General features: G+C 43.0%; 2 protein-coding genes across 4 annotated transcripts in view; one reads left to right on the top strand and one right to left on the bottom strand.

Annotated features, from left to right (window-relative positions):
• ppfia2 (PTPRF interacting protein alpha 2) overlaps positions 1 to 9,296 on the top strand; it is a 111,467-nt gene extending 102,171 nt beyond the window's left edge. Inside the window, exons 25-31 of one of the 3 annotated variants that reach the window (XM_030045735.1) lie at positions 453 to 550; positions 740 to 915; positions 1,565 to 1,633; positions 3,059 to 3,215; positions 4,180 to 4,236; positions 5,285 to 5,377; positions 8,268 to 9,296. In XM_030045735.1, the coding sequence (XP_029901595.1) occupies positions 453 to 550; positions 740 to 915; positions 1,565 to 1,633; positions 3,059 to 3,215; positions 4,180 to 4,236; positions 5,285 to 5,343 (616 nt within the window). In that variant the 3' untranslated portion in view covers positions 5,344 to 5,377; positions 8,268 to 9,296. The remainder of the gene's footprint in view (positions 1 to 452; positions 551 to 739; positions 916 to 1,564; positions 1,634 to 3,058; positions 3,216 to 4,179; positions 4,237 to 5,284; positions 5,378 to 8,267) is intronic. The other 2 variants (XM_030045736.1, XM_030045737.1) reach the window with 2 other exon arrangements.
• Positions 9,297 to 9,741: 445 nt separating this feature from the next.
• acss3 (acyl-CoA synthetase short chain family member 3) overlaps positions 9,742 to 26,106 on the bottom strand; it is a 41,109-nt gene continuing 24,744 nt past the window's right edge. Inside the window, exons 10-16 of the mRNA XM_030045738.1 lie at positions 17,093 to 17,188; positions 16,651 to 16,714; positions 13,760 to 13,841; positions 12,886 to 13,008; positions 12,666 to 12,765; positions 11,694 to 11,869; positions 9,742 to 10,796 (exon numbers count right to left, since the gene is read on the bottom strand). Of these exons, the coding sequence (XP_029901598.1) occupies positions 10,713 to 10,796; positions 11,694 to 11,869; positions 12,666 to 12,765; positions 12,886 to 13,008; positions 13,760 to 13,841; positions 16,651 to 16,714; positions 17,093 to 17,188 (725 nt within the window). The 3' untranslated portion in view covers positions 9,742 to 10,712. The remainder of the gene's footprint in view (positions 10,797 to 11,693; positions 11,870 to 12,665; positions 12,766 to 12,885; positions 13,009 to 13,759; positions 13,842 to 16,650; positions 16,715 to 17,092; positions 17,189 to 26,106) is intronic.

Below are 26,106 nucleotides of genomic sequence, written 5' to 3'. Positions count from 1 at the left end.
GGAGTCGCCATGGCTGCCCGGTGATGATTCTCAGGGTAGACAAGGACACAGCTGCTGTAATGGAGACTGAAAAAGCTTGAAAGATACTGTTTCCTGAAGAATTTGTTGTTACCATCCAAACTTCCATTAACTCCCCACATCTAAGACTCATCTTCACTCTTGGGCCAATTTCTGGTCAGTTCAAGTGTTGCAGTAGTGGTTCTGATTTGGACATTTGTATAATCATATACAAATTCTACAATAATGTAAGGGTTAAAGATGAACAATAATGACAGTGGTGATGAACTTTAATTGTATCTACATTCTTCTAGCTGTAGCAAAATAGAAAGAATAAGATGCAAATTGTGCAGAGAGGTACAGTTATGAACCATGTTTAGCAGATAGGGGGGTAAAGAACAGTTTGTGTGCACATCTGATAGTGTGTGTGTCTGTGTGTGATCTTCTGTCACCAGAACGAGTTTACAGTATGGAATCATGTGTCTGAAGAAGCTCAACTACGACAGGAAGGAGCTGGAGAGACGCAGGGAGCACAGCCAGCATGAAATGAGAGGTACTCAAACAAATCACAGGACAAATATAGCACCAGTCAAAATGACATGAATAAAATGGATAGTAACAAGAGGGATGCAGCCATTTTCCAGCTGGCTCCCATTAACAGCGTTGTTAGTCACAGTCATTTCTCTCTCTTGCTTGAATAGTTTAAGGATAACACGAGTGCTACATGCTTGTGTGTCTGCAGACGTGCTGGTGTGGAGTAATGAGCGGGTGATCCGCTGGGTGCAGAGCATAGGCCTGCGGGACTATGCCAACATCCTGTTGGAGAGCGGTGTACACGGAGCCCTGGTCGCCCTGGATGATAACTTTGACTACAGCAGCTTGGCCCTGCTCCTCCAGATCCCCAACCAAAACACTCAGGTGCTGCAACACTCTCCATCATCAGACTGTTGTGTAGCTACATTTTTCTTCAAATCACACAGGGAGAGCAAGACAACTCTGTCAAATAGACTGATGTGGTGGCTTGCCCATTGTGGACTTTAATTACAAACTGGAAATCATCCAGATAGCCTCCAATATGATAATTTGTTTGCTTGTGTATCAGTAACTTGAATTGATTCTGATGCATTATTTAGATTGGTCATGTTTTTTACTTTTTTTTCCCCCTAAGATGTAGTAGTATGTTAGATTTCTGTTATAAGTTTTAGTGTCACATTATGGTCTAAATGCTGTTTCAGAGGCTTTTCTACCCATGACAAGAATACAGTTCTGAGGGGAACAATGCTTTTTGAGGAATCTTTCAGATATTGAATATGGGCAAAATATTAGCTGTCAGCACCTTTAATCCAAAAAATATTGCTATTGTTACTGTACCATCAGAACATGCCGATTGGCAGATTGTTGCTCTGGTACGCCGCCCTGTTAAATTTTTCTGCTCATTTCTTCCTTACTGGGATAGCAGTAATGCACAGCACGAATAATGTAATATGTCAGCTGCCTCTGTTTTTGTGCTGCTAAAAATAGCTGACCTTGTGATAAATCTGAATATGATGTATTTTTCCCCCTCCAGGCACGTCAGATTCTGGAGCGAGAGTACAATAATCTACTGGCACTGGGCACTGAGAGACGACTGGATGAGGTGAGCGGTGCAGCATCACCCAAAGGACCGGCCTCGCATTACTGATTGGCTGAGAGCCACGACAAACACACCTGTGCTGCTTGTCAGTTCTTTAAGAGGATCAACTGCAACAGTTTCTCATTTCTGAGGCTTGTTAAAATGTTAGATGGACAAGATAGAGCTTGCTTCTGAAATGGAAGGACAAAAGAATGCCTCTCAAACAGAGACATTGCAGAGCAGCAGGTTCCATTTTTATTGTACATCAGACATGCTCAAGCAAAATATTTTTGAGTTGCCCCGTCATTTCATTTTCATTTCATGTAATACCTAAACAGATGTTTGGAGCATCATCATGTGGGACACTATTTGTTTTTCCTCCCTAACTCTCCACTGGGTTAAGGAAATGCAGTTTTTGAGAGACTGGGCACATAAGTGATAGCAACATAAACAAAATAATTTATGTTTCCCTGGTAGGCTGTTAGCTGTGGTACTCCAAGATGATATTTTTGCAAACACTATGTTTTGCGGCACTAAGTGACTGGCATTATCTCAAGTGAGAAAATGAAAACTTGTATCAGCTCTACAAATAAATGGTAAGCAGTCTTGAATGAAATGCAACACAGTTGTGTCAGAGATTGGAACAATTTATATGAAACGATATAAAAATGACTTCCTGGACTGAATCACCAGGAACTACTCTCCCTCCAAATGGTCTCTCTTTCTGCGAGACTGATTGTGTGATTCGTTTCCATTGCGAGTGAAGGTGGCAGGCCATTGCAAAATGTGTACAGCTAAAATTTAGCAAGCAGGAGGTGAATGTGTAGGTACCTGAAATAATATAAATAATAAAGTAAAGGCGAGTTAATGATCTCATTTTTAAAATGTATGCATCTGTAGGCCATATCATAATATGTCTCAGGGCTGCTGCAAACTTTTGGAAATCAAGTTTAATGCTTTTTAAGACCATTTTACAACCTCAACAGAAAAAAATTTTAATACCGTTTCCACAACAAAACAAATGCACATTAAGGCTGAGCTTCATGTTTCAAATCAATTTGACGATATTAGTAGGGACAGTTTTTCTGGATAATTTTGTATCTCCATATAACAAATAGGGTCCATGAAATCTGTAAACCCCAGCTAAGTCACCAAATTAAAAGTACGCTTCTCTCCTTCATGTCACATGTTGGCCATTGAATATTAAATCCTGGATCTTCTTACTTTGGATAATGCAAGTGACAAAGTATCACTCAAAACAGTGTGTGCTCAAGTGTTACCCTGGAGCACCACAGCCAGTCATCTCCTGGGACAAATGGATGTGTTGGGTGTCTACAGGTCAGCTGACCAGTGGACCAGTCTCCCAAGGACTTGATGTATTCCTTTAACTGTAAACTTGTGAAACTTTTATCCTCTAAACCGTGTGAATCATGTCTGTGTGTCCATCAGTGCGATGACAAAGACTTCCGGGGTCCGTCGTGGAGGAGGCAGTTCCCACCGCGGGACGTCCACGGTATCAGTATGATGCCTGGATCAGCAGAGACGCTCCCTGCTGGCTTCCGCCTCACCACCACGTCCGGTCACTCCCGGAGACTTCCCCCTGAGGGTAGGTACCTGCCTCTGCACCACATATCTCACACATTACTCTGTAAATATAACTGTAGCTCCACCAAAATAAAAAGTATCAGCCCATTTCTTTTCTAGAAGGGCAACATGGAAATGCAACATTTATAGTGTTTGGTTTAGTGCAAGATTATAACCATGCTGCGCACTTTGAAAAATGTTCACCTTAACCAGTCATTTAATCTCATTCAGACTTAAAATGTCATTTTCTTTGAACAAGTGGCAAAGTCTGCCAAGTGTAGACAGGTAATTCCACTTGTTTCCAAAGCAGCTTCACTTATTTTGAGTAATTTTCTAGAAACAAGTGTCTTGGAACAGCACAGGACATGGAAAACGACTCCCCTAATATTTAAGTCTCCATGAAAGGGTTCCTGTTGAAACTGGAGGTTTGCATGGGACACGGTGCAGGGAAGAGATCAGTCACAAGTGCAAATCACATCAGTTTGGGAAAGAAACACATTTTATTTTAAGGGGCAGGTGGATGAGAGAAGATGTTTAAAGATCTGTGAAGGTTTTATTGTTTGAAATTTAATTTTACACTCTCGTGCAGGATGATGGCACTATTTTAGATACTGTGAAAGGTCATGGGAGGTCATTTCATGGGGACTTCAAAATGTCAGCTGATTCAAGCAAAACATTAAAACAAGTCAATATGCATTACAAACAAGTGAAATTATCTTGCACCCATTGGTAGATTACTTTCACTTGAACATAAAAAAATAATATTTTAGGACTCAATGTCAGATTACATGACACGTAAGCTGGATATTTTCTGCAGTGTCGCTTTCAAAGTCAGCAACAAAAGCAAAGGTGAAAGCCTGCGGTGTTGCGGAGGTGAAGTGTAGCACAAAACCTTGGAGGGCAGGAGTTGCTGCTCCTGGCTGTGTGTGTGGAGCATTCTGACCATGTCTCTTGTTCTCTCTGACACTGTGACGGCTGCTCTGCAGTCCTCTATGAGACGCTGGATGACAGTCCTGACGACATGTATTTGGATTGGTTTCAAGGTCAGATATGCCCCACTGAAGGTTCTGGGCTTGTCGAACCCGTGTGCATTTTTATACTCCCTTCTCTTCACATGGTTTTCCACTACCCACCGTCCTGCTGTATATCTCCTGTTATTTGTGATATCTCACCCTCACCTTTCTTCTTTCACTCTAATTCTCTTTAATCTCTCTATACTCAATATCCAACTCCAAGGGTGGTCATTTTGGTTTGCACAGTTTTTTTTTGTTTTGTTTTTTTTAATACTTCAGTCTAGTCACCCTGGTGGTAAAAGCTAGAGGTTAAGTTATGGATTAGGACCCATCCAACCCTTGAAGTTATAATAATAAAGCTGCAAAATAAAGATGGATGTGAGTGCTATGTAAGTTGCCCTTCATCAGGAGGTTTACATAGGTAACCTGTGTGTTTTGGGTGTTTTTAACAACTCAAACTGACAGTTTGTGTCACTCCTCATCCCCCTGCTGTTAAAAGAGGTCACTGGGTGAAATAGGCCGTCTCTGACAGGACGCAAGATGTATCGGCACTTGGGTCTCGACCGAACGGAAGCCCCTCGGCTTGCGACGGCACCGCGGACACAAGCTGTGATACACAAGCGGGGAGAGACCCGCCCGTTTCGACCAGTGCTCTCCTCTAACACGGTGCTCCCGGTGGAAACTCAAACAGCCTTCTGTGTGCCTTCTGTCTCTCTTCTCTGTGCTCCCTGGTCTGTGCCGTCCACAACAGAACCGAATTTCTTGTTGCTGGTGTTATCCACTCAAAATCAAAACTTCCTTTGAGTGCGTTATCTAATGTTCCATGGCTTTTCTGCTGAGGTAATCCCAACCTGTGTGTGTTTACGAAAAAGAGAGAGATGTGAGCTGTATATTTTGCCGGTATAGCTAACAAAGTCTTTTTCGCTTTTGTTTACACCTGTACTGTTTAATCTAATCAAGTGCTGTCTAGTTTTTGGTGGTAACCAAGTAGAGGTTTCCTACTCACTCTGGATCCATCTGATACAGACGCAGCCTAGTATTCTGACTTAAACTGTCTTTCACTGTCTTCCCCCTGCAGTCGGACCCTCAGCGGTGCAGCGTCTGGACAGCTCCACGGTGAGAACCTACTCCTGCTGAGAGGAGGAAGAGAGGGACCTCAAAACTGTATGCTGTATGTAACACCCATTCTCTCCCTCACGCACACACACCGGAGATCCTTTCTTCAGAGGCACCTAAGACAGATATTGGATCAAAGAGAGGAGAGGGTGAATCATTTCCCCAGATAAGCGTGTTTGTCTCAACAGCTTGGCGGGCGTCTGCAGTGTTTGTGCCAGGTAGCTGTGATAAGGTGATAGGCGAGGACAGGGCCAGCAGCGCGCCACCGTCTCATACTGATGTCCCCCCTTTAATGTCTGTCCAGAAAAGATGACTCAGTAGTGTACCGTGCCGCCGGAATCTGCTTCAAATAGACGAGGTGTGCAGGTATCTTACGCAGAGATTAGTAGACAAAGTTCATTTACCTCATTCTGATAGTTGCAAGCCTCCGAAAATAGACCTGGTTAGATTTGTGTGGACGTCACAGATTAGAGGCAGTTTTCCCTGCAGGTGTGTGTTGCCGGGTACAACACAAGGAGACGGTGCAGTTTCTGAAATATTTAGTGTGAACTGAGCTGGTACCTTTGAGAACTGGCTACTCATGTCATTTTTCTCCACACTGATGTAATTAATCTCCCTGACAAATCAAAAGGTAACAAAAAGAGGCCAACAGATGTGAGGAGAGACACACACTATAAGCTACATTTACAGGAAATTAAATGACAAATGCCACCCTTTCTGTCCCCAAATGCACATCTGTGCAGACACACACTAAAATTAGCAGGCTGCAGGCTGAAACTCGGCTCCTTTGAATTCATGTTTCACTCTGAAGCGAGATCATTTTCCATTAGCAGGCGAGGTAAACCTGTTAATTACCTGTGAAAACAGCAGTGTAACATAAGCTTTGCATGCATCTTTTATTTAGAAAGTACACATTTCATCTTAAGACCCTTAAGACTTTAAGCTCATTAAATGAAACTGTTTATATAAAATATAATATAAAATTTCATTTTAAAAAATGTGCAAAAGATGCTAATTTTTTTTTTTTTACTGTTGTCACCATTAATATCCTGCTACTGCTATTACTTGAACTCAACCATTTTAAACTAGACTGTGCTTGAACCTCAAGTTGGTTTTAGACAAAGTCAATCAGAATTCATCATATTATTTATCTGTATTCATTTTGCTGGCATCATACTGTAATACTCCCATGCAGGATGCAGGAAGACAGGCATCACAACAGCATTTTTCAGTTTTATTTTACATTTTTCAGCTGATACTCTTATCCACAATGACTTGAAGAGAGTGAACTGCAGAAGTAAAATAAACTTCAATTCCCAACAAACAAAATAACAAGAATCTAAAAAGTAAAAAGTGCAGGGGTCACAGTGGCCAGACAGTAATGTCTCTGATGGCAGGAGGATCACCATGAGGAGGAGGAACAAAACAAGGGCTAACAAAGTAAATTATGAAAATGAGTAATTTAGAGTGAGAGTGAGGGGGACATGAATCAGTGGGGAGAAGGTGATGAGGGTTACATCTTCATAACTATGATTTTGTTTCCAAAGAATTTGCTCATCCCATGGAGGGCCCTGCAGGCTGCGTTTCCGAGGCTTTCATCAGATCCCACAAACCAAAGAAAAAAAAAAGATTGGACAGTGCAAAGTTCATGAGGAGCGAGTGATGGAAACAAACACATGATCCTATAGAGCCATGTTTTGTTTGTTTTTGTTTTGATTGTTGCTTGCATATACCAATAAATATATCCAGTATATGCACATAGGTACAGGAACATGTGCCCTCACAGCCTCCTCCCTCCAGCCTCAGCTTTTGAGTGTGTGTATAATGTTTGCATAAGCCACAGTCACAGTGTGTACTTAAACAAGAGTAGCACGTTGCAGTTCTGCAGTTGTAATTCATATCATATCAAGTGGTCGCCATTGCAGATTAAGTTCAGTTTGTTCCTGGTGTCCTAACAGTCTAACATAAACCTTGATGCACTCACGGCAAAGGCATAAGCAAAAGATGATAGTGTCCCCATAACTAACAATTTGGCCATTTTCTAAATAATCTCTTTTCTCTATAATGTGTTCCCTTTTCAGAGTGACTTAGGCAACATCCTCTACATTTTCAAAATTTTAAATTGTAAAGTTTTGAGTGTAATGAAAAGGTTAGGGTCAGGTCTGCACCACATGGTCAAATAGTCACATGGTATAGCAGAATTCAGTACATTTACATGCACACAAATTTTCCACAGTTATTCTGAATACGACAATATTCAGAATTTGATACAGGTCATGTAAACAGCATATTCTGTTTGGATATTGCTAATAAGGCCTTTTTCCAAATGTAGCATTTTCTGATTAAGACGTGGGATATGCCGACATTATTTGGGTGTAGCATTCTTTGGTCATGTATACAGCACATCCAGACTGTACATGTCCATTGGGGTTTTCACCAAAGTTTGTGACACATCTTTATCTTCATTGTCCACAGATGTAGAAATTTGCCTGTTTATGATCAGCTTTGTGCCTTGTAAACAAACCAACTGGCAAAAGCAGAATATTTTGTGCATGTAAATGTAGTCACGGTCTCAAAGAGCTTTACATGCCCCCAATTTATAGAAAACAAAACACCACCTCCTGACCTGAAAAACTCAAAGGAGGACATCTTTAGAAGGATTACAGAGAGGGACGCTCCTTCCAGGCTGGCCAGGAGCGCAGTGGGCAATTATTAACTCAATTAATCAAATCAGTGAAATGAAACAAAATCAAAACGAACACCAGAAATTTGAGATGTCACTTACAGACCGCTGTACTCCAAGGCAGCAGGAGGGGTCAAGGGGCTTGAGGGCTGTGCCAGAAACCTGTTGATGTTGCCGTTCCGGTCGGCTTCGGCTGATGGAAGTCACAGATTGCCTCGCGCTCTTCAAGCAGCTGACGTTTTCTTGTCGTCTTTCCTCGCAGGTCCAGTTTTAAACAGAGCCTAACCGGTGGAGCTGCTGGACGGGCCAACCTGCCTAGGAACAAACTATTCTGACGACACGCACTGCCAAGAAGCCCTGCCCTACACCCCCTCCCTCACCCCGGCCCCTTGCCCTGACGCCCCAGAAACCAAGAGAGCAGGCTGGGATGATCTAGTTAGGGCTACCTCCTGCCCCGCCCCGCCCACTCCCTCCCTCCCTCCCTCCTTTACCTCTTTACAAGCCAAGTCCCCCACCTCCCTCCCTCCTCTATGACGTGGGCACCAGAAGCCGGTGCTATATTGTCCTGCAGGCTGCCCTGTTGTCACCATTTCTACCTTTTACATGTACAGTAACTTGTCGAAGCATAACGTACTGTGTATTTCTTCTACAGCAGATGTGTAGGTTATCTGTAAATTAATATAAATATACCATTTTTTTAAATATATACACACACATCTATGTATAAAAAATATTCAGAGTTTGTGCAAAAAAAAAAAAACAAAACAAACAAATGCCCTTGCCTCCTCATGTAGTGGTCCATAGATTAAAATATGCTGCTCTTTGGACAGTCTCCATATTACCCCTTCCCCCAAGATCATTTTGTACATACGGTTTTATTTTTTCATTGTGCTGCTGCTGATGATGATGATGATGAACCTGTGCTGCACCATGGAGAGAGGAAGTGACTGTGGATGTTGTGTGAACATGTCGAGACCCAGCTCTGAAAGCCCGCCCTCTAGTGGTGGAAACCCCCCCCCCCCCCCGCACTGAGCCCCACACGATTCTAGCACAAACCAACTCCACAAACTCCCTTTCTTACAGACCCTGCCGTCCTAAAAAGGAGCATTCTGGGAGGACGCAGCCACAAACTGTGCCCCCCTAGAGACTTGACAAGCACTTTGATACAACCACATCAACTCAACGGACTTCTTGGTGGCCAAGGACGAAGACGCCACCGCTCTCAGAAGCTGCACAAAACATCCCCCTCAGAGAACAAAAAAAAAAGAAAAAAAAAACAAAGGCAGGATGTTGTTGGTAGGATCTGTCACTCGCTGTACTGTATGTTTTGTCAGGTTATACGGTAACACACGGGACACTTAAAACACTCAGCCAAGCTGGCCTTTCCCTCTCCCATCACCATGGAGTCCCGCCCTCAGACGCTAAGAAACCCAACAGAGGAAATAACTGAAAGACAGACCGCTTTAGCTCATAGTGTGCGTAGAGTGTATATGACCATGTCGAAGTGAGGTGACTTTTAATGACAACCTGTTGCTTGCTGTGACTTACGTTGGTGTTACTGTTAACTCTTTGTTTCTGTCAGAGTTTCCAGGGTAACCTATTGTACAGCCCTACTATCTGTCTTTTAGTTATTTCTGACGGACGACGCCGACAAGTCTTTTTCGCTTTTTTGGTTCGTTTTTACATCTTCGATTTGCACGAACAATGAATCATTTTATTTTGTGTCCATTTTCTTTTTTTTTTTATTTATTACTTCTTGTACTTTGGTCAAAACTAAGTGGTGAGCAAACAAATTTTCATTGTCAATAAAAAGAAAACTACTGTCAGTGAACGAGTTGCCTTCATTATTTTGTCATTCAGAAATGATTACTAGTATGTTTTCTACCACAGGAGCCTTATTCTGTACAAACATGTAGCTGCATCTCGCCTCCGGTGCTTTAATTATGAATGTAAGAATTATCAAATTACATACAAATGTTGTATAACTTGATTTAGGGATTCAATCATGAAAAACTACATGTTATAACTAGGGCTGGGTGTCATTCCAAAATTTTCCATACCGGTAGCAGTACCAATACCACAACTTCAACAGTGGGTCCTGAGTGATAAAGCATCACTATAACTCAATTTTATAATGTCTCTGGGTGTACCGTAGTGTTTTTCCTCCATACCTCTATGACATTATTAGATCTTGGTACAGGCATACTGCATGCTTTTTGGCTCAGTGATGCTGATGGTACTGAAATTGGGCAATATGGGTAATGATTTTCAGTACAATGGCATTTTTTTATGCCATATGTACAGTGCATTCAAACGCCCTTCACCTCTTTTACTTTTGTTATGTTGCAGCCTGATACTAGAATCGTTTAAATTCATTTTTTCTCTCATTAATCTACACTCAGTAGCTCATAATGACAAATTGAAAACACATCGGTGCCATAAAAATATATAAAATCTCCGAACCCAGCTCTAGTTATAAGCCACATATGATGTAAGGAGGCTAAGGATTTAAAACTATTGGTCGAGTAATGTCTTCCTCCAGCTGCCCCATAATCTTTCACAATTCATTACACAATAACTACACACTCAAGATAGGAGTGTTTAGAAAAATGCATAAAAATCGCCTTCATGAGCGCCTCCCTGTCCGTGGTGTAAATATGCATGTACACTTGCGTCCTTAGGGGGTTCGGTCACTCCAATGTGGAGCTCACAGTCCAGCGGGCCTCAGAGCCTTCTCCACCTGCCTCTCAATGTCCTTGAACACCTCTGGGTCCTCAATGGTTGGAGTGATCTGTGGAGAGAAGAGTTTTCATGTTTAGCCTTTGCATCCCTTCCGTGTGTCGGGGTTTCCGCAGGTTTTCAGAAAGCCAGACTTTTCAATGGAAATGGACCCGAATTAAAGGCCTATTAAATACCTAAAATGCAGAAATTAACAAGTCCATTTCGGATTGGATATTGTTAATCAAAGCTGTTACACTCTAAACTGACAATGTATGAAAAAGGTTCAAGTTCAGTTGTAAATAGTAAAGATGAGACACTGCATTTTGTCTGATCTGTAATAATGCTGTTCTGTCTCAGTCTAACAGTGAATATGCAGTGCAAAAAAATATATATATATATATTACATGGTTAATAGAAATTGGACAACTAATGACAGTATTTCAGGCTTTTTAACTTTTTTACTTTGCCCAGTTATGGACTAGCGACAATATATTTCCCTGGCTTCCATCCAGTGTACGCTATGGAACACATATTGAAGGATTATTTATTCTAAACCTCTGACACTTTTGAGGGAACCACGGAGACTACACGTCTGCGAACAGGCCCGGCTCTCTCTTGGGCTCCGCTGCACCTGATCAGCAGAAAACTGAGTTGCAAGCGGCAAAGAGATGAAATCCCAGTGCGCCCTCGAGTCTATTGGAGCGCAAGGCCTGCTAATGTGCTATCATTATTCAAATTCTCAAGTGTAAAATGAGATTTACCGTATCCAGAGCGGTTATAAATCCAAGCACACAGGAGGAATAAAGCACCTGAGCTAACAGCATTTTCAATCAGCCCTTTAATTCAGCAGTATATACTGAACTTCTCACTATGCTGAAACCCATTTATGTGCTTAAAAAAAAAAAACAAAAACAAAGGGAGTACAGGGAATAGTGTCCAAAACGAGTCCCAGAGAGGAGCGGTGTACCTTGTATGGCTTGCCGTTGACCAGGTTGGCTAAAGAGGAGCGAGGGATCTTGCCCGAGCGCGTCTTGGGCAGCCCTCGGACAAACAGCACTTTCCTGAAGGCAGCGACCGGCCCGATGCTCTCTCTCACCAGATTCACCATCTCATTCACTATCTCCTCCCTGCTCTTGTGCACATCTGACACACACACACACACACACACACACACATTAGCTGGGACAGATGCTCTAAACAAACTATTAAACATGTGAAGGCACCTGAATGAGGTTATTTAAAAAAACAAAACTGAAAGAATAACATTTATTAGGCTATAGTGAAAATTTCACTGAATCTGCATATTTACCTGGGTCACATTCAAAACTTTTAAGTAAGTAAGAACTGACTTTAAGACTAATTTAACAGGAACTGAACTTCTTAAATTTCATCCATTGGCAAAGTAAGAAAAAAAACACCAGGAAATAAAATGTTTGGGGACAATGTCCGATTATGTTTATTAAAGCAGGTGCCACTTAATTAACCCTGCTCTGTATTAAGCCAAGGGGGGATGCAAGTGGTTAAAACTTTGGCTGACTACCAATAAGCACAAATCATGTAATAAAAAATAAAACCAGTTAGTTGCACCTTTTGGTCGACAAAAGTTTTCCAATGTCCTCAGCACTTGCCTTGTTTTATTTTCATTAATTTGAAACTCTGCTGCCTAATTTAATGAACCTCATACCCAGAACTTTTCATTTCTGTTTCAGTAATAATATTATAGGTCCCACTCAAGAAAATAAATATACCTCAGACTGTTTCACTCAAAACTGACTGGATGGAAGTATTGCCACTACTTCCATTTCAGGGATGGAAAGGTGATATAACAAATATTAAGAAGACTTACTGTTCCTAAAGGGTAATAAATAAAGCAATGTTATCTTTGACATGAGTCGTGCATAGGGAGTGTTTTTGATATTGTACATTTAACATGCCTCACCGTTCTTCAGTACACACAGGGCCAACGGGACGTGGCCCTTCAGAGCGTCCTCTAGGCCTACCACAGCGCAGTCCACCACCCCGGGGTGCTGCAGCACGGACTGCACAAACACAAACACACACACACACACACACACACACACACACACACACAAAAATGCATTATGACCCCACAGAAAGAGCTGGGAAAATCTTTAGTTCATCTCTCATCCCTCTCCTACCTCCTCCAGCGCCCCGGCTGACAGCCTGTGGCCGGCCACGTTGATGACATCATCAGAGCGGGACATGATGTACAGGAAGCCCTCGTCATCCACAAAGCCTGCGTCCATGGTGTCATAGTAGCCCTGAAGGTAAAACAGGAGGGATCAACATCAACAGAAGCTTTTGTCATCCTGAAAATAAAAATTCTAAAATTAATGTAATTAAGATAATGATGGACAAATGAATAGTGATGCATGTCGCCTGTGCACATTTGTTGTAATGGTCATGTTGTGCATTAAAGTCAGTAAAGCATTAAGCTACAAGTGTAATTACACAATGTTTAGGAATATGAAAGCACAGACATGTCACACCAGAGAAATCACACAAAGAACTGACTGGCCTCAAGTATTTGGGTTTCCTCTGTAATAACACAATTTACCACTAGAGGGCAATCTTACACCACAAACTCACAGCAGTCAGGTCTACATACATACAACACATGTTCAAGAGGCTGGCATGCTCAGTGTGTAGCACAAATAGCAAACAATGTGCACTTGACGGGAACAAAACTGAAAATTAAGTGGAAAAGAGAGCCACCCTGACCTGGAAGTGTTAATTCTGGTGCCTGTCACCCTTAACCCAGGGAAGACGCCCCAAAACACACACTACCTTTACCCCAGTCTCTCTTTTCTGTTTTATTTGTTATTCCCTATCTACCACATGCCAGAGGTACACAAGGAGAAGTGAATAAAAGTGACCGGAAATACACAGTGACAAAAATTAAGCCACAATACACCGCTGCTTGTTCATAAATGAGACGTCTGTTGTGTGTGAAAAGCACCGTGTTAGCTGTCGGATACTGAACCCAGCTGAGTGTGTATGGCCGCTACATACCGGGAACTTAGTGAAATACAGCTCCTTGAACAGCTGCTTGTTCTGCCACAGCGACAGTGCTGCTCCAGGTGGTAGAGGTAGCCTGAGGGGGAAAAGGAAAGATGCACCGACTTTAGTTTAGTCGTTTGGAAATATTTGCATTCATGCAAAATACTAATGGGCACAGAATAAATACATATTTTTAGAGATTTTGAATGATGAAATCATGATTCAGGAGTTTTTAAATACGCAAGATAAGTGTCATCACTTTTTCAACATTATTTGGCATGAAGTGAATGCCTCTAAAAATATAATCCGTAATATAATAATCTGTATATAGTATACTGATTATATTTTATGCTGATTACTGGTATATATTGTTACAAGTTACCTGCACACAAAAAACAGAGAGGCTAGGGGCCTCAAAAAGTCAGAAATCTTTTGGATTTATTCCATTTTGCAACAAGAAGGTGCTCTAGTGTGCAAATGTGACGTTAAAAAAGCAGCAATCAGTGATTCTGAAAAAAAAAAACTACACAACTAAAAGACACAACAGATGAGACAATCGACAAATACACAATAAATATCACCTGTGTGTTGGCCTGTTACTTTAACATTAAAACAAAGCACGCATTATACTAAATTAAATACAAACTATACTGAAAAACCTCAGGATAAAAAGTGAGCACTGATATATAGGGGTGAAAATAACACAGAAGTTAAACTATAAGAATGAGTTTTATGAAATGACTGAAAAAGCATGATACTGATGATAAAGATTATGCCATGTTGAAAACAAAAATATGGAAAATGAGCGTGGCTGTAGATCCTAAGAGACTGGCGGCTCCAGGCTGCAGGGTTTGTAAGGCTCTGAACTGGACACACATGGCTGCCAGGCTGTTTGACTTGCAACAATCCAGCAACAAGGCGTCTCACTATGGATATTATTTCACTACAACGCAGTTAGTCTAGACACAGAGGCGGTCTCTGCTGGACTTCACCTTGCCTGACCCACACACACACACACACACACACACACACACACACACGGGGATAAAGCAGCTGAGTCAGTAAGTCTTTGTTTACACAGGAGCTGAGAGCAATCCCTTTCTCGCCCCGTATCTTGACCACGACGGTCCCGTATACTCCAGGTTTAAACTCCTCACGTGCCTCTGAGTTGATTCATCCTGATACGAGGAGTCACATATTAATGAGTTTATTTTGGATGCTGATTTGCAGTTGAAAGCTGATGGGAAAATAAAACGACAATGAAAAAAACGTCCCTGTGGCTGTCTAAAATCTAGGGCATCTCTTCCAATATTGTTCAAGAAATAGAAGAAATAACAGAATAAACCGGGAGCTGATGATGTACCAGCGTTTGGATGTCTGGATTCAACCTAATGAGCCTGTCACACACTGCTGAACACTTCCTGTGCAGAAAAAGCTACACTTGAAGCATTCAAATTTGCATCAAAACCAACATAATTCAATTATTCCCTTTTTTTCTCTCTTCTTGGTATTGAGACAGAACATGCTTAGTAACCATTACACAACTCAAGGATCTCTGCTGCCAGCAAACTCCGTCTCTTTAAAATATTGCTCAATATGAATTCACGCAGCTGTGTGTGTGTGTGTGTGTGTGTGTGTGTGTGTGTTGTTTCTGCACAGAGAGCAGGGCTGGCTGGGGATTTACTGGCTAATCGAAGGAAGTACAGTATCGAAGTGTGTTTACAACTCTACTTGTTGTTATCCCGGTGTGCACCGCAAGTGAATTCACTGGAAATCCCTCTTGTTGGCATTGAGTCAGTACCAGCAGTTACAAAGTGCAGGAAAATGGAGTTGGAGGGAGATAACAGAAAGGTAACAGGCTGAGAGATAAGGGAGCACAAAGGGTTGACTGCTGGAGCCTGAGCTGGGCTTGACTGCTGGAGCTTTTGATGAAGCCCACTTTACACGTGCAGCTCTCTCAGAACATGTCCACGCTAAGCCGCAAACCTGAAGACACTGTTTTTGCACGTTACCTTCCTCTGCTAGTTCAGCCTCATCAGTTTCTCCCTAAACCCTGATTTAAAAAAAAAAGAAAACCTGACTAATATTTCAGTGTCACAATTTAATGCTTCTGCCAAATGAACTCTTCAAAAATTCAAGTGACTCTTGCTTAAAAGAATGCTTTTCATTTTGTTAATTAAGGGAAAAATAAAAATCAGACAAAACTCTGCTCATGCTGTGTTCATAGAAAAGTGGAGACTGAAGCATCAACAACATGCCGTTGATGCTGTCGGCTCGCGAAAATGGACGCTCTCTACCTAAGTACACCCCGTAGAAGAAAATTCACCGTGGCGTCTTCATGAGAACAATCATTTCTCCGGCGTTTACGTGAACCACATGATATGGCAGGTCGGAAATTTATAAGGCAGATTATCTCGGGTCCCATGAAAGGTCAGTGAAAGCAGCAGCCTCTTGCATCAGTGGGAGCAAACAAAGCTCGATGTGGCCTGATGGTAAATGCCAAATAAAAATGTTAGAGTTTCCAACAGTTTCTGGATGGACAGACCCCAGATCGATTTGGCTGTGCTGCGAGGTGAGTTTCAATGGCTTCTCCTAAATGTAGTTAGTGGTAAGGTTGTGGTTATAGGCCCAGGTTAGACCACTGTTGGTGTAGGTTCAAATTTACCTGGCTTAGTGTGGACATGGCCTTATACACACAAACTCTGACACAAAAACACACACCCTTCTTTCGAGCTCTGATAACACAAAGTGAAGTTCTTCTGAATCTGATACAGTAACAAATCTCCAAATTTTAAATCTAACTCTTGGTGTGGGAGTGTTTGTGTATGTAGGCGAGCATAAAGGGAGTATAGAGAGAATGACTAAGCTGCTCACGGGGAGGCGAGCACAACTGCGCCGCTTACCTCACCACAATATTCCCCAGCATTTTTGGCTTCACCTCCTGCATGTCATCGCTGATCACTGTGACTAGTGGAGAGGAGAGGAGCACACAAATCATATTCAGGAGGGCCATATTTCACCCCGTAGCAAGCTGGAACAGCAAATCTCCATTTCTAAGCAAAAGCATATTCATTGCAATACATCATTTGATCAGCGGTAGTTTATCTGTATCAGTGATGAAAGAAAAAACTGCAGTACACAGTACATAATGATGACGACTCCAAACTTAAGAATAATCAGGCGTGATGCAAATAATGCTCAAAAGGCTGTAGGTATAGGTAACGAATACATAGAGATCTAGTGAAAAACAAGCTGAAACTCAGGAGATATTGATGAGTTATTAGTGCTCAGTGTGACTGCTTGTGAATGAGGTAGCTGTGATAATGATACAGTTGTGATGCTTACCATTGTAACCTGGGACAGGTTTGCCGGCCTGTCCTGCAGGGGGCGTAAGCGAGTTCCCCAAACCGATACAGGAGGAGGTTATGGCTGAGCCAGTCTCTGATATGAGAGAGAGAGGGGAAGAGAGAGAGAGAGGGAGAGAGAGAGAGTGAAATGTCGGAGGTTCATACAATTTCAGCCAGAAGACAACTCGGGGCATTGTGGATCACTGATCCGACGTCACCACTTTGAAACAACCTCATTAACTCATGTTGTACCTCACCCTTCTCTCTTTGTATTTCCTGCTTCCCTTCTCTAAATGCAATGCCTCACCTTTTGACTGGAGAGACAGTTCATAAAGCCTGAGAGCCGGTGTGGATTGGGTTGCACTGCTCCTGTGAGCGGCATTAACCTACATTATGCAGAACTATGACAGCTCCTATGGGCTCTCTCTGACTCCACCACCCAGCGCTGCTCCACTTCCAGTTTGCCTGTTTGACAGTCCTACTAGCCCACCCAGCGAATGAATAACACAATCGATCAGCCCCTCCAAGCTATCTGCAGCACGATTACATCGCTCAGCAGCAGAGCGACCTTGGTTTGAAAGAAAACAACACAGATTTGAATCGCTGTCTCCTTCATATGTTATACTTCAATTTCAAGGCGAAGAAACTGTGCCGCTTTTCAATGTGTGTGTTTCTCTGTGGAACACAGGAACAAAGACACAGCTGAATGCTCCATCTACCTGTCATGTTGTCCTTCTATTCCCAGTCAATGAACCCAACTTAAATTCAGTGGTGTGTGATCTAACGTGCACAGAACTGGTGACAGAGTATAAACGCAAACTATCTTCTACTTTGTGATCTCTGTAATTGTTCCATCATATACTCATTATCCACTTACATCTTCTCATTTATGCAAACAGCTTGTTCATCCAGGAGGTGAGCCAACTATACATTAAGCGTATGTTCAAAGCTTGCTGGCGGCTTCAAGAGATTACTGTCCAATTAAACGTTAGAATACGCAAGGTGCAATTAATTTAACTTTGAACACAGAAAAGGCCTTTTTCAGAGAGGTCGGAGGAGACTGGCAAGACCCTTTCAAACTAGCAGGCAGCCACAATCAACAAATAAAAGCCTGGTACAAGAATGATGTGAAACGGGGCCATCTTACGACACGGCGCTTGCTGAACCGTGAAGGAGATGGGTTACAGCAGAGGAGGGCCACGCCAGGTTACACTACTGTCAGCTAAGAACAAGAATATTAGGCTTCAACGGGACACAATCACCAAAGATGATTACAGAGGGAAAAAATGTCTCCTGGTGTGATGAATCCCAATTTTGGTTGTGATGTGCTGCTGGCATTCAGAATTTGGCGTCAGCAACACAAATCTCTGGTCGATCCTGTCTGGAGAACCATTAGGACAGCCTGTGGGTGGTGGAGTAATGGTGTGAGGAATGTTTTCTTGGCACAAATTAGGCCCCTTAGTGCTAGGGACCTTAGAATTTCTTTCTGGCAACAGCCTACCTTTTTACAAATGGAAACTTTCAGCACAGAAATGTGCCATCACATTCAAGATGGTTCAAGAACATGACAGTTCCTTCCGTTCAGCAGACCTCAATCCAATAAACATGTCGGGTACATGGTGGAATGGGCTGTTTGTAGCATGGATGCATTCGTGAAAAATCTTTACAAGCTGTTTGACATTATAAAATAAACATAGACCATGATCCCTGTGGAACTTGTCCAGCATCTTGCTGACGCGATGCCTTGCAGAAGTCAGGTTGGTCTGGAGGGAACAAAGAATCCAAGACGGCACCAGTTCAACGTACAACCTAAAGTGGATACAGAATGTAAACAGCGACAGCCCTGCTTCCAAACTCAACACAGCAGGCTTCAAAGACATGAGCTGTCATACTGGGGGCAAGCAGTAGCTGCTGGCCGATGTGGGGATTAAGCTATCAAATGAAGAGCGGGGTGGAGGTGAGGTGACTTTCCCCAACCACAGTGGCCTCTGAACCAGTAACCGTTCACGCCTCATTCATCAGCGGCAGGTTAGCCACTCCCTACAGGGTTCAAAGCCCATCACCCCATGTCCAGATCCAGCTCAGCACCAAAGATACCGAATGATTTTTTCTGCTTTCAAGGCGGCATTTTAGTCCTGCCCATCTGGTCAGAGTGCAAAGTGATGACAGACCCCCTGTTGACCAATCATGGCTTCGGCTACCCCCTCAGGTGTGTGACAGCCAACCAGGTTTGTGACAGCTGCACGTGTTGCCAACATTTACGACCGTCATATAATCTGTATGGAACTAGAGCAAAGGTTATATGACCTGTGAGAACACAGTACTGGATTCATGCTGTTGCAAGGTTACTAGCATTTGACTGATAAGGCCGTTTGAAGGTCAGCGCTGATATTTTTTTGAATGAAGCTGCACTTAACACTATCCCCTGAAAAAACAAAGCAAAGGCAGTCTTCTTTTGGCTGCAAAAGCGAGAAAAGCCTTTATTTTTCTATGTTTTGAGATACCCTAATGAGGGTATGCACGCTGAAACATTTACAGTTTAACTTTTGCACACACAAAAAAAAGAGTGCATTGCTTTCCTTTTCTCAAGTCTTTCTCTTGCCTTGATTCTAATTAACACATTTTCTGACAAACAGACATCAATGCTTCGGAAAAGCATAAAGCAAAGACACACTCTGGTATTCCCTCTGGTCCTTATTCCATGCCAAAATTTTGTAAGAACACTACAAGTATTCACTACAGTGTTATCCCCTGAAAGGCACTGCTGGCAGGGTGGGAGAAACCTCTTGAACATCATTTAGACCACAAAAAGCTTCCTCAAAACCAAGGATAATAACAACATATTCATCCACACTTAATACAAAGTTGGTTAATATGTTGCAACAGAGTCAATTTGGATCAGGAGTTTGAATAGAGAGTTTAGGATCATCTTATTATCAATTCATTACTATTATTATTGATTTATTTATTTTTTCAATTATAACAAATTGCATCATATACATCATATCACAGCTAGATAACATTGAATGGACAATACCCCCTTTTAATCATGGGCCAGTATTGGTAAAGCAATCGGTCCAACCCCAAATATTATCATAAAGGTCTCCTAAAAGCTCTTTCGAAATGCATGTCGATGAGGGCTTGGCACAACCACTGAACTGTGTCAGCATGAGTGGAGTGTTTAAACCTGGCTGTTTACAGCAGGCACCGGGGCTCGCTGCAGGCAATTCAGGACCAGCAAATACAGCCAAAACCCAAATGAAAAAAGACAAATTAATTGGCCTTTAACATTTCACGAAGCATGCAGGAAGACGCACAATTGCCTGTGCAGCTTTGAGGCATGGAACCCGGTAATTCCGAAAGTGAAGAAACCATCAGCGCTATTTAAGACACATCAGTGAGCATTCAGTGACCGATGTTTTGTAACCCCATTTCAATCCTTTGTGAGACTCCATGAGCTGAGGAGAATATTTCAGTCTCCAGTTGACTCAGGTGTTGTTTTCCGATCAAGTGCTGAGATTTCCTCCCCAGCTCAGATGTGGAGGCATTATAGATCCCAACACAGCAGTTGTTGACTACTCATTATCCTTGTTGGTTAGAAAACACTTCCACAGCACAGAGAGACTAATGATCTGCCTAAGACATCAACCTTTTCAATTGATGTGCTGGTGATAAGCAGGTAAATAGGATCAATGAGTAGAGAATGGGCGCAAAAACATGATTAAAATGCTCCTGAAACAATTTGATCACCTGAAATGAAATCATGCTTGCAAACATTTGACAGGGTGACATTTTGTAAGGACCCATCGACATGTGATCAATGCATTAGACATTATCTCCATTACAGAATGTGCAAATGTGACAATTCTCATGATAGGTTTCAATATCAAGCCCTTTATCTCCACACACAGTGTTATACAATTCAATATGCCAACATAAATCTTCCAATTTGAGTAAGAGGAGCAAAATCGTATTATACCAGGATCTGTGGTCTAATTTGGGGGGTTCCTCTAAAATGCAAACAGCTAAGACAGTCAAAACACTTCCACTGGTATTATTCTGGTCTGTGCAGGGTCGACTGCATAGGGCGGATAAAAAAAAAGGGAAAGAGCACTAGCTGAGACAGCTGAGTGAACGCCGGGAGAGTCTGAACATGAAAATGAGTGAAAAACATCGCCTGTGGCCTGGAGTCGATCACACACACACACACACACACACGGCACACACACTCAGGCTGTGCTTGTCCATCTGCCTGACTGACTGGCGTTCTGAATCGTTCGCATGCACACACACAAACACACACACACACACACACAGGCACACAGATACAATGTCGGCCTTCCGCCAGTCCTACCTTTCCCTCTCTCGCTCTCTCTCACTCTTTTCCTGTGTACACAAACAAATCAATCTTCCCTCGACCTGTTGGAGCTCGGCTCGGCCAGCGAGGAGGATTTTGAGTGTGATGAATGAGTGGATGCTGTGAGGTGGGTGGTGGTGGTGGTGGTGGTGGTGGTGGGGGGTTTGGGTGGAGAGAGAGACTCATTGAACAGCCATGCTCATTACTAGTAGCTTGAGGGGGGGGATTGTTGTCTGAAAAAACAAAGCCTGGCTCTCTGATCATGTGTTTTTTGTCCTCCCTGCTACTAATCAAGCCCTCGCCCACTCTCCCTCTCTCTCTCTCTCATGCAGAGGCAATGGCTGTCCTCTCCTGTGTCTGAGCTGCCGGCCTACTCACACACACAGTCACACAGGCTTTTTGAAGCCAAACACACTGGAAGCCCCAAACATTAGGGACGCTCTTTTCATGAAATCCACTGGTGAGTTCAAATGACATCAAGCCAGAACAGAGGGGGGTATTTTTAAGTGTTTTGAAGGACATTTGGTCGGCTAACCTGATCTCATTAGGCGGGTCATTCAGAGCCAAGGGGCCCTCGATATTGCAGCTGCCAACCTTGTTCCGTTTAGATTAGGTGGTGTTGCCTGTCTGATGGCCCTGTAGATTTATGACAACACAGCGTGATGTCTTTTATAGCCACCGTTTGTTCTCACCTTGGACTGTGGCACAAAGGACCGCGACATCAAACCCTGTGTACTGCCAAACACAAAATATAAATAAAAAAAAATATTATATCATTTATACAAATGGCAATGACTTCTTTTTCATTCATTTATGACCACAGTATTCACGTTGTCTGAAGGCCAACAGGCTAGATAACCAGCTAATATGGCTAGTCTGGAGCTAGCTGGCTAACTTGAAATTGTGTCCGTTTCCAAGCCATATGTTCCCGCCATGTTTTTTCTTCCTCATACACCATTTTCAAACAGCATTTCACATATTATTTACACAACATGTGCTAATGATTTATGCATTTTTGTTAATGGACCAGAGGACATGAACATAGCATACTGTCTTGCATGTGACCAATACTGCTAATACTAATGCTAATGGAAGTTTGGTGGATGTTTTGTTATTTTAATTAAACATTTGCTTGAATAAGAGGGTAACTTGGAAGCAGCTTTACCACAAACACCATTTAAGATATTATTTACCAGACATATACTGACTGATTCTTTAATGTAGAGGGAACATCAGGCTTTTTCGGTTTGAAAAAAAAAAAAAAAAAAAACACACACTGAGGGAACATAAGATCGTGGGAACATCAGGTGCCAGATTTCTAACTGTGGCTCCTCTGAGAAAATAAGTGGAACTCTAAGCGAATAAAATTCCAACATCAGCCCAGCAGTCGCACGCACATTTGCATTTCCACTCGTGCCTCTTAACAGTGGCATATATATTTGATCAGGTGCTGTACATGCAACACATATACTTGGCAGTGTTTGTGGTTGTCCTGGTGATGTGCGGTTGCTGGGGTAACTTAGGAGCTGAACCAGAGAGTCGACCCAAGGTCATGTGAAAAGACAGGGAAGTGTAGGAGGATGGATGAGAGAGAGAGAGAGAGAGAGAGAGAGAGAGAGAGAGAGAGGGAGAGAAAATAGCAGAGAAACAGCTTGGCTAGACAATCTAGCATGTTCTTGTCCTCTTTGTTTAAATAGTGCTTGCTTGCCAAGAATCTGTCTACTTCATACAGTGAAATCGAAAAACTATTAAAAATTGAAATGGGAAATCACAAATAATACTTTTGCTGCGTATTGTAGGAGTACATTTGTGAATACAGAATTCATGATTTCGGTGATGTCGTTTTATTTTACCTCTGTATTTTTTCTGTGGGAGTTTGGGTCAAAGGAGCGAGGAGGTGCAAATCTTACAAGGAACTTGGATAATTAGTCGTACTGAGAGTGTGTAGGACCATGCAGCTTGGACAGCTCAGACTACAGGGGTGTCGCTGGCCGTCTGCTGAGGAGCCAGACACAGGTAGAAACCGTGGGGTTGGTTAATCAAGCCTTCCTGATTGGGCTGCGTGTCCAAATCGAGGAAAATAACGAGGGAAGAAACGCGAACTCGAGAGGGGGGCTGAGAGAAATGACAGGAGAGAAACGCATGGGGAATCAAGAGCGGCAAAAAGGTTGGAAATGGCGCCCGTCAAAAAAAAAAACACAGACGTGAAAGAGACAGATGTGCGCAAATGCAAGCGCGCGCACACACACACAAACACACACACACACACACACACACATCACTTCCAATTACAACTCGGACTCTTTAGGGGACAATTTCATTCCATCAGCTAAAAACACTGCCTCCCTTATCACTTTTCAGACAGCTCCGCTCATACACTCAGAGGTATGTTGATGCATACAAATTCCCTACTTAACTTGCTAATGAAAGACCCCCGCTTGCGCCTCAGAAATCTCAACAGACTAACGGCACAATATTTGACGTGAGTGCCAGACGAACTCCCGGGTTCGAGAGACGATGACAGCAGCCTCCAGTAAACATCGAGGTAATGCAAAGATATAGCACCTTCGCTCTCCGAGAGGCGCCAACCTGTAATTACACGAGCTCCTCGCCCACGACATCTGCGCTACTGTGTCTACAGCATTGTAATGAGGCCAGCGGAGCAACAGCAGCTTTTCGGTGCCTGGGTGTTGACTGACGTGAGGCGCAAAGCCAAGACCCCCCACAGGCGGCCCGGGGAGCACGAGGGCGACTAGACGCCGGCGCAATTTTAGTCAAAAGGAATGCATTCTGATGTGGGTCTTAATAGTGGAAGCAAAGCGACTCCTCTATGTGCAGGAAAGTAATGGGAAGGAATATCAATAAGGCAAGGGAAATAGGCTTTTTTTACAATTCTATTTTACACATTTAAACCAACAAATACACTGACTTTTTTCTGAGGATAGGGACTGTAGATATTATGCTGCAATGTGCACTTGAAAGGTTCTGCAGAGTAGAAAAAGATATATCTGTAAAAAAAAAAAATAAAAAATGGCAAAGTCACCCATCCTAGCAATATTTCAGTGGAAAGCAGAGATTTTACAGCTCCGTTTCCAATATGCCTTCCACTGTGTGAATCCTCTGAGCCGCGATGCGAGGTGAGCATAAAGCATTCACACGCAAGACCAATTAAACATTCTCTTCTGTGTGACCAATTTGTCAGAAAATAATTAGGATTCAAACCACGGCCGCTGGTATCCGCATACCCAAATGATGTCAACAAACATAACAGGGGCAGCGCGCTCAACACACACGCTCACTCTTCATTACTACCTCTGAATTAATGGCTGTATCAAAGGAGCTTCACAGACTCATAAATGAAAGAGTCCAATTAAACCCGAGAAATTTATAAGCTGACCAATGAGCAACTTCTTGTAAAAAAAAAAAAAAAAAAAAAAAAAAAGATACCATCCGGGTGTGGCATGTAGGGATTTAAATCAATCAAAACAGTGATCCGAGTTGCAGGTTAAGATTTCCTATTAACCCTGCGAGCCAGCGTGCTGTTGTCTATCTGCTGAGTTGGTAAATGCTGGAAAAAGCCTCTAAGAGGATGGCATTTCCAGGGAGGGGCTGTATTACAAGGCTTTTCAGTGTGGGACTGACCTTCTGAAGCTCTCCCTATTCTCCCAGATGAGGAGGATCAGGGGGAAAACAACACTCTCTGCCAACACTCAACTTGGTGAAGCCCACAGGGGGGAAACAGCAAATTGTACACATTATTTGACAAGTCACGTCCTCTGAGGAGCTTCCGTCCACTTTCTGAGAGACAGATATATAATTCCTTCTATTTCTAAAAAAGGCACACAGAGCAGTAGAGGGAGACCATCAGACGGAGACGGAGAGAGCGAGCCACCTACCACACTACTGTAATCTCTGACTCTATCCGCCACCTCGCATTGGCAAGGCAGCCAAACCCTGCCAACTGGAAACACACATCGGTTGCCAGGCAACGCCGGTGACATCAGCAACCTTCCTCATCATCCACTCCTCCTCCATCGCCCCTACTCCCCCACCACCACCACCACCACCACCACCATCCCCCCCACCACCCCCACCTCCCTCTCCCGATGGCGCTTGGGTCTTAAAATAGCATACAGATTATTATCAGGCTCCAAAATGGCAGCCATTTTCGAACATGTACACAAGGGAAAGTGGGCCGGGCTGCAGTTGGAATTTGGGTGGCTCACGGGTGACAGATTTTGCGCGTGCGTGCGTGCGTGTGTGTGGAGTGGTGTTGGTGGCGGCGGGGGGGGGTGGCGTGCATGTGCGCGCGTAACACAGATGCGAGTGAGTGATGATGAAGGGTTGGGTGGCGGAGGAGGGGGTGGGAGAGAAAGTGCGGGTGAAGAGAAAAAAAAAAAAAAAGAGCAGTGTGGTGTCACGCCTGGGTTGATGAGACAGAATGAATCAGCACATCAGATGACAGCGAGACACTGAGCGATGATTGAGTCCACTGCACATGGGAATAACAAGCACCCCAATCACTTCTACTGTATCACACAAAACTAATCTCCGCCGCTGCACCAGCCAAGCCGCCTCATATAAAAACTAATTATGAGCTAAGTCGGTCAAATTAGTCAGACCTTTCCTGTCAGCCTGTTTTTTTTATATAAATG

This window comes from Myripristis murdjan, chromosome 23 (genome assembly GCF_902150065.1).
Source record: "Myripristis murdjan chromosome 23, fMyrMur1.1, whole genome shotgun sequence".
In the NCBI taxonomy this organism is placed as follows: domain Eukaryota; kingdom Metazoa; phylum Chordata; class Actinopteri; order Holocentriformes; family Holocentridae; genus Myripristis; species Myripristis murdjan.
Note: the sequence above shows the minus strand (reverse complement) of the source record. Positions and strands in the feature narration are given on the sequence as shown.